At 41.8% G+C, this 12,861-nt stretch overlaps 1 protein-coding gene across 2 annotated transcripts in view; it reads right to left on the bottom strand.

The window, feature by feature from the left end:
* Positions 1 to 12,861, bottom strand: part of LOC309862833 (uncharacterized protein) — a 472,598-nt gene that overhangs the window by 419,639 nt on the left and 40,098 nt on the right. The window contains exon 2 of one of the 2 annotated variants that reach the window (XM_082727170.1): positions 10,953 to 11,122. The exons of the other annotated variant lie outside the window; for it this stretch is intronic. Within the exon in view, the coding sequence (XP_082583296.1) occupies positions 10,953 to 11,122 (170 nt within the window). The remainder of the gene's footprint in view (positions 1 to 10,952; positions 11,123 to 12,861) is intronic. 2 annotated transcript variants of the gene reach the window in all.

Here is a 12,861-nt window from a genome sequence, read left to right as displayed (position 1 = left end):
ACAGCAGTGAAGCCCTGACTACCAGAACCATGTCTCTACCCCATTTCTGTCAAACCTCACTGTACCACACCCCCCTGCTTTCACCAGGTGGAAGGACAACTCTCTCTCAGTTCTTTAAAGACTTCATATATTTGATGCCTTCCCCTCCCGCCACCAAAAAAATTTTTAATTCCTCCTCCTGGAATGTTTCTTAAAATTCTTATCCCTCAGGGTGTGTGCTACAGTGAGTGCTGTGAAGTGTGTAAACCTGGCGATTCACATACCTGTACCCCGGGGGATAAAAATATATGTTTATAAAAAATAAAAAATTTTATTAATAAAATAAAAATTTAAATAAAAAATTCTTATCCCTCTTTGGGTGCCTGCTTTGACCCTTCCCCCTTCTCCCTCCCCACCAGACCTGGTTAGTCTATTTTGTCTCATCCTCACAGTATTTATCACAGAAACAAAAATAATGAGTGAAGCAATTTTAATTATTTATTGTTTGTCTCCTCTTTTAGACCAGGCATTCTTAAGGAGCAGGAACATGATCCAATTTTCCTTCCTACCTAAACTCCAGTGCCTGACTCATTGCTTGGCACATTGTAAATGCTCAATAAAACATGTGTTATATCTTTTGCTGCCTATCACCTTTCAAAATCCCATCTTTTTCAAGTTGTAGCTAGTGTACACTGACTGGGAGATGAAACACAGAAGACCAGACTCTGGTCTTAGAAGCTAATGACCAAGAGGCAGCAGGGTGGCTCCCCTTCCAAAATCATCTGTCTTACTAATATCTACCATTACCTCTCCTGGGGCATAGCCAGAAATCTAGGAATCATTCCTGATACCTCTCTCTCCCTCACCTTTCCTTCGAACCCGTTACCTTGGACTGTCATTTTCACCTCCTATCTACTGTTCTACCAACCACTCTCCAAGCCCCCTGCAGCCCACAAGTCCAAGCCACCAATTTCTCCCAGTGGCAGCTTTCTCCTAGCTGGTCTCACTGCTTTACTTCTGCTCCTCTACCTCAGCGTAGCAGCCAAAGTGTCCCTTAGGAACCATCTACCATGCTACAGCCCTGTCTTCAGTGACAGCCGGTGTTCTTAGGATAAAGAACAAAAGCCTTAATTGGCCTATGCCTTTGTAGAGACGGCTGCTGTGCACTGCACCCAGCCCACATAGAGCTACCTTCCCATGTGCTCAGCCAACGCAAGATCACCTTCCTGTCCTATGGCCATGCCAACCCCTTTTGTCACAGAACCTTGCACAGATGCTCCCTCAGGCCACAGTGGTCTCTCAACCCCTTCCTCCCCATTAACTCCAGCTCATTCTTCAGATTCTAGCTCAACTGTTCTGCTAGGGACAGCCTTTTCTGACCACAGCCCCTTCCTGTGTCTAGAGGCAGCTTCTTTCCTCTACAGGGTTTAAACACCTTTCTCAATGTTTCTAATTACGCACTGACTCAATAGGGTTGCTTGTCTTTTGTACAGACTCAAGTTCCTGGACAGCAGAGACTTGACATTGTAACGTTCCCCATTACATCCTTAACACAAACCACAGTGCCTAGCAAACAGAAGGCACTAGTAATGTTTTGTGGATGGATGGAGAGAGGAGTGGCTGGATGTATATATGAATAAATGGTAGGAGGTGCCGTTTGTCTATTGTCTAAGCCAAGCATTATAAAATCCCCACAGAGGCCAAGCAGGTAGCATAAATGTGTGAATTAAGCTACGGGTTTTTAAAATAGAGTGGTGGAGGGTGCACCAAAATTTGAAATTTTCTTGAAACCCGAGGTTGGCCAAAAACAACATTTGCCCACTTTGGGGCAACTTTTAATTAAGGCCTTTTAGGAGACCATTCCAGGAAACTCCTCCTTCAAGTCCCACCTACTTAGCCATCAGTGAGGAAAAGGCTTTGTTGCTGACAGGTTACAAGCATAGTCTCTCCCCGCCAGGACTTCTGCTTTCAGAAGGCAATTTCTATTCACAGGGAGCAAAGGCACTCCAAACAAGTCCAACTCCAGTAAAGAAGTCTCTCTCTCTCCCATACTCTAAGAGCCAGACACTGGGGTTTCCACATCCACTTTTTTTTTTTTTATTCATTTCATGAAGTTTAAATGACTAAAAGAGGTTTAATACTTAAACATGTGGTATAAACCCAGCAATTCACTTTAAAAAGAAAAAAGAAAGAAAGAAAGAAAGAAAGTTAAACTTTATAACAATAGCATGAACACAAAAACATTTCCTGGGAGCAAAAGAACTGTGGCTTTGAAATTCTGCCTTTTATCTTCATGGGAAAAGCAAGTGCTTACAAACTGGAAAAAGTAAGTTTCCTTTTGGTGAACTCATAGGGCTTTGGCTCTCGCTTCCTCACAACCTCAACTATTTACCAGTCTATGTCTTGACCACGTAGAAACGTTCAACTGAAAAATCAAGGTCATTTTCCCTTATCTTTTTTATTCTCTTCTGTGAAGAAGATCCAATCTATTCTATGTTTACATAGGATTTTGCAAAATTTTTGCCATTACAAGTCTGTTTCCCTTTAACTGCAAACCACCTGATTCTGATTTGCCCTTGCCATAAATCTGAATTTTACTACATTTTATCTGAGATTCACAACAGATGGGCTATGAACCAAGAAAAATACAATGGGAGGAAAGAAAAAATACAATGTTGGGGCAAAAGTTGCACAGAAGATGGAACAACTCTCAGGTAGGAGATAATGGGGATGGAAGAGATCATCCCAACATAACAACAACTACAAAAATGATTTGACAAGTAACTCTAAATGATGAAATACATTTTCTTAATAAAGCTATAGGAACTGCTGCATTACCTTTAGTGTTATTGTAACCCAGAAAGAGAGAAGAGAGATACCTTTGCATTATTTCAACCATATTTTGTGGATACTGTTGTCCTCAATTAATCGCTTTTGTGTCAATAGCTCATTTTGGTCATAAGTAGCAATAATTCTTCGAATGTTGCTGTGGGTTGAGGGGACAAGAATATATTGTGGAACTCAAAGGCAGGAAATAGTTAAGGGAGAAGGGGACCCAAGAACTAGCCAGCCGTTTGCTGGATCTCCTCCTCTTGCAGCGTGATGTCCCGTATCTCTGTATAGTCAGCTTTGGTCTGCCTCTCTAAAAGAGCTTTCTCTACCACTCGAAGCATGGTGCTAGAAACTGGCCATTCCCACATCTCACAAGATTGCAGGTTCCAATCCAAGTAATGAAAAAGACTACTTTCCTGACTCGCTTTTCAAATGGAATCCAACCATCAATCAACTTTCAGCAGAGGGGCAAATTTTCATTGTAGAGCAATCTGGAAGTACTCGGCTAAATTACATATATGCATTTCCTGTGACCCAGAAATTCTATTCCAAAGAAAATTTCACCCAGGTTCATAACAAGACATGAATAAGAAAGTACTTTGTACACTGTTTGTGGTGGGAGGTGTTGGGTATCCACTACTGGGAGAGGAGATTAGGTCACATTAAATGGAAGCACGTCGCCGAGTACTGTGCAGCGGTTACTGCACACGGGCGTTGGGAAATCTTTGTTGAGTGCAGGCGTTATCACATACTCTGTAACCCTCACACAGACACAGTAGAACTTCCACGGGGAAGGGCTGCAGCAGGTTATTGAACACACAGTTTCCCTTTCTCACAGCATCCAGTATAGGAATGTTCTTGGGCCAGAATCCAGCCAGATATATCATAGGTTGTGCTCCAGGAGGGAGATCGCCTCCATTTTTACAGGGCTTTGAGAGCCACCTTGCATGCAGGCAAAAGAAGGGCCAAACAGACCAGGCATAGGTGCTGGCTTTTCAGGGCAGTCGCTTGCCAGTATGGATAGCACATGGTGAACATTTTGGGAAAATGAGTGTGGCTGCTGTTCATCCCATTAGGGACAGGGGAGAAGCCCCCAATCCCAGCCAGCTCTTTTCCAGTTAACAGGAAGAAAACACTGGATCCCAAAGTTGACCCCAAATCTTAAATGCATAATGCTTAGTGATAAAGGTACAGAATTTTTTTAAAAATGATTTATAAAATCACAAAAAGTACGATTTGCACAAATGGGAGGGGGCATATATAAATGAAATGGGAGTGAATGATGAACAAAAAGAACCAAAGCAGATCTTTCACAGAACAACGATGATAATGGGGCACCCACTGCTGAGTCCAGTTAACTGGAGCCTTTCTTCCAGAGGTCCAAAAACAACAAACAAATTTTTTTAAATATATAAATAAATAAAAGACTTACGCAGGTACAGGTTTAGAAGGGCTGTGGGTCTTAGGCTGAGAAGAAAACCTCGAAGCTGTATATGAAGACCTGTCACTAATCATTTGCAGAGACATTAGATACCGATTCTGAACCAGAAATGAAGGTTGTTCCACAGTGGAGCCAGAATGACCTTTCAAAAACAGCCTATCTTGGCCATTAGGGTATTTTTCACTTACCAGTGGACTGCTAGGAAATAAAATTGACTTTACTTTTCTTTGAAGGTGATAGTGATGGTGAGATCAAATATCCTCTTGACCTCAAAAATCATATAAATAACAGCTCAGCCATGCAATGCTTCATTGTTGTCAAGGAAAATCTTGTCCATGAGCCGTTAAGCATTTGTAGAGAAAGAGGAACAAGAAAATATCTGGCAAATGTTTAATAAATCACTATAGCTTGGAAATGTGTCTGAAGGCACATGGCATAAATTGATTTTTTAGATTTCTGATCATAAACTCTTGAGCATGCCAGAACATATCTCTTTCAATGCTCATCATTTTTCCCAATCAACTTGAAATGAGTCAAAGGTAGACTAATGTCAAAGAGCGTCCTTGATTAATATGGGACAAGTCAAACTTCTCATGTCAGAGGACAATTATACACTGGACTTTTAAGTCTGAATTTGAAATTAGACAACAACTTGCATTTCCAACTTTTGCCTTAGAGCAACAGACCAGGATTGCCAGAGAGTAGGGGGTAGGGGAAAATGCTGATTAGAGCCATCCTAGGGTTAGAGGAGCACTTGAAAACAGGACTGCTTTTTTCCCTGGAACCTCTGAGGTTCACAGAGAAAACAGATGATTGGATCTTCAAGAGCAAGGCCCCTGGCCACCAACAGGCAAGCAGAAGGTCACTAGTTTAAAGATGTACACAATGTCATGGTGACCCTTCTCTTGGGTCTCAGGCTCTACAATTTATAGTTTGCTTGTTATGTGACCTGTAGGAGTTTATTGAGAGCCATTAGATCTCATTAAAAGACTTTTTTTTTGGCTCCAAGTTTTTAATAGTTCATCTCTAGAATTTTTATAAAGGGCACTATGTTTATAAAACATCTCAACAACCAGGAACTTGGCTGAACCGAAGCAACTCTGGGAGTGGGTAACATCTGTTTTTTCTATCCCAAATCTATCAATCTAGTGCTGCTCTATTATTAAACCCTTCCCTCCCCGTGTAGATAGCCAGTTCCACACCCTGCATCCTTGGTCCCCAAATACTCTTAACTGCCTCTTCCTATTCCCTGACTTTGGTTTTTGCTAGGAGACCACTGATAATAGGATGACTTCAGTGTGAAAGAGTCAACAGGTGCCAGTTTCCTAATACCCAGATTCTCAAAGGTAGGGGTTTGCCAATGAGTGGACCTGGTATTAAGGAGCATCTGCTCTGACAGTTCAGTGCCCATGCCATAATGTCTGTTGAATGCTTTACTATCACCCTTTATGGGGAGCACATCAAAGCTACATGTGCCATTTCTTCTCCAGTGTCTCCATTCAGTGACCCCAACCCAAAATTCTACCTCATGAATCAATTCCCAAGTGAGTCTCTGTGACGGATGAAAATGGGTGTCAATCTGCAGGTGTTTTGATTCAGAAAAGAATATCCAAGGACCAAAGCCTAAGTTGGTACTGCAATGGTTCTCAAGCCTGGTGGCAGATTAGAAAATTGTGTGGAAGAGATTTTCACAAATACTGATGCCCAGTTCTACCATATGGCAATTAAGTTACATTTCTTATAGATAGTGAATGGCATAAATACTTTTTAAAGACTCTCCAAGTGATTCTACTATGGAGCCAACGTTGACAGGTGATACACTGGGTTGTTGTTTCCAAATAGAACAGCATCTCTGTGCTTTAGAGTCTACAATGGTTCAGCTCAAAGGAAATTTTTACAGAGGTATTGAGGGACTCTAGCTGAGTGGAAGAAATATCTTGGATGGGTTGGGTATCACATGATGGAATCAGTTTCTTCTTTTATCTAGGCATGAGACGCTAGCATTGTCTCTTAAATTTCTTAAATTTAACCAACAGGGAAATCAGACTGGCCGAAGGTGCTGGTGTGAGGTAGTCTAGTACTTGCTGGGGTGTGTCTGATGAAAGCCTTCTCCAGGCAGGCAGCTGTGTTCATGCATGGAAAAGCAAACTCTATGGTACTGTGGTATTGAGCATTGAAATTTAAAAAAAAAAAAAAAAGACAAAATCTATACCCTTAAGACACTACTTCTTCATGCTTGATTTACTCTACTTAAGTTTAGTCCATGCTGGCATTTCTATATTAAATTGTTTTTCCTGCTGTCTTACATTTTAAAGCCCTTTGAAAAGTCCGACATTAAATTGGCCACACAATAGTAAAATTGGGAAAGGCAGACTCCCTCCCACCCTCTTTTGTTAGCATGATTGTTTTTTTTTTTTTTTTTTTTTTTTTTTTCATTTTAACTTTTTATTTTTTATAAACATATATTTTTATCCCCAGGGGTACAGGTCTGTGAATCACCAGGTTTACACACTTCACAGCACTCACCAAAGCACATACCCTCCCCAATGTCCATAATCCCACCCCCTTCTCCCAAACCCCCTCCCCCCAGCAACCCTCAGTTTGTTTTGTGAGATTAAGAGTCACTTATGGTTTGTCTCCCTCCCAATCCCATCTTGTTTCATTTATTCTTCTCCTACCCACTTAAGCCTCCATGTTGCATCACCACTTCCTCATATCAGGGAGATCATATGATAGTTGTCTTTCTCTGCTTGACTTATTTCGCTAAGCATGATACGCTCTAGTTCCATCCATGTTGTCGCAAATGGCAAGATTTCATTTCTTTTGATGGCTGCATAGTATTCCATTGTGTATATATACCACATCTTCTTGATCCATTCATCTGTGGATGGACATCTAGGTTCTTTCCATAGTTTGGCTATTGTGGACATTGCTGCTATAAACATTCGGGTGCACGTGCCCCTTTGGACCACTACATTTGTATCTTTAGGGTAAATACCCAATAGTGCAATTGCTGGGTCATAGGGCAGTTCTATTTTCAACATTCTGAGGAACCTCCAGCATGATTGTTTTTGATTTAAGTCAAGTCCAAAATGAAAACCACAGGGGCCTTCCATCACAGACATCTATCATAAGCCATATTGAAGGCATTCTCAGATTCCTATTAGAAGCCCTACTCCTGGATGCAGAGAAACCTGCTTGGAAATTCTGATACCTCCGAAAAATTTCTAGGGAGTCAGGTTGGGGATGGGGATACAGGCCAGAATCATTAAGCTAAATGGTTCAAGATAAAAGAAATGCTTCCTTAAAATAGCATTTCTTTTTCAATTAGAGTTTTTCCAAAATATCACCACAGAATCCATGTGATTGTTTAATTTTTTATGGGTTCACTGTTTGTTCTCTCAGTTGCTTTTATTTATAATTGTATTTCTATCTCAATTTCAATGCCTCCATGCCAAAGATCATACACCATACATAAAGCAAAGTTTTCCCAGCCCCAGAGAGCAGAGTGGTCAGGGGATCTTTATTTGACACAGAAACTGCCATATATTTTTCTAATCACCAACAATAAAAATAATGATTGCAGCAATCACTGGTTCTGCTCAGCACAGATGCTTACAGTCCATGCCTGTTACCAGACTCAGCTTATGAGGTCAAGTTCAAGTTTCTTTATAGAAACCCCACTCATGGGGGCGCCTGGGTGGCTCAGTGGGTTAAGCCTCTGCCTTCAGCTCAGGTCATGATTTCAGGGTCCTGGGATCGAGCCCCACATAAGGTTCTCTGCTCAGCAGGGAGCCGCTTCCTCCTCTCTCTCTGCCTGCCTCTCTACTTGTGATCTCTGTCAAATAAATAAATAAAATCTTAAAAAAAAAAAAAAAGAAAGAAAGAAAAAGAAAAAAATCCCACTCATGGAGTCTTACTAGGTGGTAGGCATGATTCTGTGTTTTCTGTTTTCTTTTTTAGTCATCATCAGAGATATCATTCTCTTCATTTTACAAATGAAGAAACTGAGTTCCTGGTAGTTAAGTGGACTTGCTCAAAGCCACATAGAGAGTATGCTGCCAGCTCCACTCCAAAGCCTATTCACTTTCAGGATCAACTCAGTATTCCCTGCAGGGTAGATATTAAAGCAAATCTATTCAATAGAATCTTAAAACAAAACATCTTTGGTCCTAAACCCTCCCAGGGCCACCCTGGAAGATGCTAAGGTGAAGGAGGCTGGAGTGGGTGGAGATTCGATCACCCTGTCAAGTAGGGTTTCTCCACATCTTACTATATAGATGTTTGGGGCTAGATAATTCTTTGTTGTGGGGGATAGCCCTGTGCTTTGAGGGTGTTAGCTTCCCTGTCCTTTACACACTAGATACCAGGAGCACTTGCCACCCAGTTGTGACTGTCTAAAAGGACTCCAGACGTTGTAAAAATGTCTTCTGGGACAAAATCAGCCCTGGCTGAGAACCACTGACATGGACTAAACTGAGAATGAGGGGCTTTGGAGTTACACCAGGACAGCAGCCCTGCTCCATCCCAACTACTAACGAGAGACTCCAAATGAGAGGTGGCACCAGATAGACTGGAGTCAGATCAAAAGTGAGAAGCTCCTGGGAACTGAGAGGTTTGAGACTCCTCTGAACCATTTACGTGTCCAGCAGACCAACCAGTTAAGAGTTTGCACCGCTCCCCAAGTCAGTGAATCATCACTTTACAGATAGCCCCCGTTCACGTTCTTCTAGGAGCTGTCTGGTGGATGTCACCTTGCTGTGTCTGGTTTATGTTGCTCCCTGATAGATTGGTTGTCTTCTCTCTACTGTGGTCTACAGTTCCCATCTCTCAAAAGGAGAACAGAAGAGAGAGACAGTAAAAGACTCCACAAAGGTAAAGTCTTGAGGTCATTGTATAAAATCTTCCTACTAGTCTGGTTTCCCTCCCAGCATAGATTAGTCTTGTTCTACAAAATGCCCATGTATCATAGATTCCTAGGATTTTAATCCAGCATGATGTAAATCGCTGAGCACCCCACACAAGGAAAGCTAGGCAAAAGAAGCCACAAAAGGCAGTTCTTTAAATCTTGGGATATTAAGACTTACGTTAGAATAAAGACCCTGAGAGGCTCCATGTGATGAATTTTAACCTGAGCACCAGGCCGAGTTAGCAAAACAGAGTAACCATGACATGCATTTAATTTATTTGTTGGTCTTGGCACCCTGATCGTCTTTATCTCCCCAAGCATTCGTCCTGGTGGAACTGCAGATACTTTTCAACTCCAGTTCAATGCAATATCCAGGATGAATGCAAGTCATTGCATGAACAGCTGATAACAAGTAAAGGAGGGTGGATAGGAATGTTATAAGATTCCAAAGGCATTTTCTCCAGAGCGGCTCGCTCAAATCCGTCTGCAATTTATTTTCTGTTTCAAATAGGCTCAAAGACATCAGGCTGTACAGCATTACACACATTGGACAGCTTTACAGCTTGGTCCTTAAAGATTCCTTTTTCCTCTTGCCATCCCTGGATGTCACAGGAGGTGTGGTCGCTCCATTGTCATGCAACAGGATGCTACTAGGTTGGCTGCCAGCCACTGGGGCCTGGAAATGATATTCACGCCACATGGACACTTCTCCCTTGGCACTCTGGGGTCCCAAACTGAACCAACGAAATTGTGTGCCTGCTAGAAAGAACTCCGGAGGTTTCTCTCAAGTGAACTGAAGCCCAGACCCGAGCTTGGACTCGAAAACTCTTCCCGGCGTTGAACTGAGTGAGTTATTTCAGGCAGAAGAACCTCCTTTGAGCTCAGGACCTCTCTGCCCTTGCCAGATGACTCAAAGGATGAATCTGATTTTTCCTCCTTTCTGCTAATCTTCCTTCTGGTGATCAGGCCGTATGTGTGTCCTCCAAACATTTTTACAAGTGGGAGAGCAGGGAAAGAAGCAAAGCATCTTATTTTCCCACCCCACCCCCCTGAGACATTTTCTGTGAAATAAGCCTCAGGGAGCTAAGAAATCATTGGCTGGAAGAGCCACATCTGAAGACTTGCGACTTTTTCCCATCCTTTGGTTTTATCAATAATTGTGGGTCACCAAGTTCTTACCCCACTGCCTGGTACAGAGGCTGATGCATTGGGAGTGCTTGAGGCACATGTAAACCAGGAAGTCCTGCCATTTGCTGTGAGCCACCAGAGTTTAGAGAATGGCAGACAACGAAACACAGCCCAGAAATCAGAAGGGCATTCGAGTACATGAATCTTTTACCCAGTCACCCAAAGAAATGGCAAGTAGGAGCCCCCTAACTCCCTAACTGGTCTGTCTGCTTCCTCCTTTACTCTCCTGCAGTCTAATCTCCATAAAGCAACCAGAATCAACAAATGGAAATCAGGCCATGTTACCCTTCAGCTGAACCACACAATCCAAAATTTTATCCTGGCCACCTCCCACATCTTACCTCCTCCCTTCACACTCTCGCTGACTCTAATCCAGGATTCTGGCAGTCTTTCTTTTCTTTTTTTTTTTTTTTTTTTTTTTTTTTGGTAATTGGTGAGTGTGGTTTTCTTTTTAATTATGTTCAGTTAGCCAGCATGTAGTACATCATAAGTTTTTGATGTAGTATTCAATGATTCATTAGTTGCGTATAACACCCAGTGCTCATCACAACACAGACCCTCCTTTCTCTTCTTTAAATGCAAAGAGCAAGCTCCCATCCTTACCTGGTTCAAATATCCACTGATTAGGGAGGCCTTTGCTGACTGACCAGTAAGGTCCTCTTCTAGCCTCTCATCCAGATTTTTCTCTGTCTTCTTTATCCTTGCTTTGTTTCTTGTTATATTAAACATTAAATGTCCATTGGTTATTTGTCGTCCTCCGTAAACGGTCAGCTCTAGGAAAGCAAAGACTCTGTCAATAGGGTCGTCAAGGAAGTCTTTTCTGAGGAGATGACATTTGAACTGAGACCTCAGTGACCCCCAAATGACACAAGGGATCGAGCTAGCAGGAAAGAGCTTCCCATCAGGACATAAACAAAAGATTCTGAGATAGGACTGGGTTTGGTAATTCTGAGAAAAAATGGGCAAAAAAATTTTCCATAATTTTATAATAATTTCTTAATGTTGGCTTCTTCATTTTCTTGAAACAAACAGACCTCTCTTTCTAATGATGTTCATTATATTTGACATAATTAGATGAATTTGTGTTCTTACAGATTTACAAATGGGCTCTTTTATTTATTTATTTATTTATTTTTTTGACAGACAAGAGAGATCACAAGGAGGCAGAGAGGCAGGGAGAGGGGGAAGCAGGCTCCCTGCTGAGCAGAGAGCCCAATGTGAGGCTCAATCCCAGGACCCCGAGATTATGACCTGAGCCGAAGGCAGAGGCTTAATCCACTGAGCCACCCAGGCGCCCCTACAAATTGGCTCTTATGAGCACAAACATTCGCTGTAGTAGGAAATGTGGGGCCAACTGGTATTTTATGAAATACAGTGTGTCTGGGGAAAGGAACACCCCGCTGCTAATCCATCCCTCTTCTAGCTCCCACGAAGATTTTTATCTGGACCTTTTAAATGTTTTCTCCCAGTCTAAATTCATCTCTAACTCTTTGAGAAAATAGGGATTAAGCAAATGACGTGTCATATTGACCAACACAGAAAAGCCTGCTTTACAGAGGAAAGGGGTGAAGGCCTAATTCTCTAGAAGAATTAAAAAAGACAGTCCAGAGGCCTTTCCTCAGATACTAAATGCTAATTCATGGTTACTCGAAGTCTCAGGATTATTGGATGCATTTCCTTTTATTTGGAAGAGATGGTATTTAAAAAGTGTCCAGAATCCTTTAAATGTATAGGAGATACACATACCAAAGCTTACTTTAGAGCAAGGAATTACCTGCCAGGTATTATACCTTTGGGATGGGTAGAAGAATTTGAGGCATACATTTGTAATTCGATTATGCCAAATGATCCTAAGGTGATCTGACCTCTTTATGTACCTCTGAATAAGGATCCGTAGGGGGAAACCAGGCCCATCCATCACCTAGCATACAGAAATGACCTTATAAACTATTTCACCCCAAGATGGTAGCAACTTTTCTACTACCTCTCCCACACATATTTGCATTACAATTTCATTTTGCTAAAAATATTAAGCATCTGCTATGAACAAGGCTTACCAACCAATCACTGATTAAAATCGACTTACTTCAGTGATTCTTAATAGCATGAAGCTACTAGAAGCAGGTTGGATGAGGCAGGAAGCATAAATAGTTGGAAAATAATATGGGTAAGCACTCTGTTATTTCCATGATAGCTCCACCAAAATCTTCTTGTTTAGTAGCATTTTGGCAACTGACCCTAAACTGAAGCTCAGTAATTCTCTCTCCTCTCTTTGTCCCTCACCCCTGGAGGAGGTATAAGCTTCCTATAGCTGCAGTCTGGTTGCCACCTCCTATGGGCTTCTCAGTCTCTCACTCATATAACAAATTCTCTACCTTATAGCCCCTTGATTTTAAATTCATAGAGTGTTCTGTTTTCCTGATTGGATCCCAATTGATACAGAGACCATATATAACACATCCATGGTCATAATTAAAAGAGGTAAGACTGGGAATGAAATTCAAGTTGGTGC

The sequence above is a fragment of the Mustela nivalis genome (genome assembly GCF_964662115.1).
Source record: "Mustela nivalis genome assembly, chromosome: 1".
Lineage (NCBI taxonomy): Eukaryota > Metazoa > Chordata > Mammalia > Carnivora > Mustelidae > Mustela > Mustela nivalis.
This window is presented reverse-complemented; position numbering and strand designations above follow the sequence as displayed.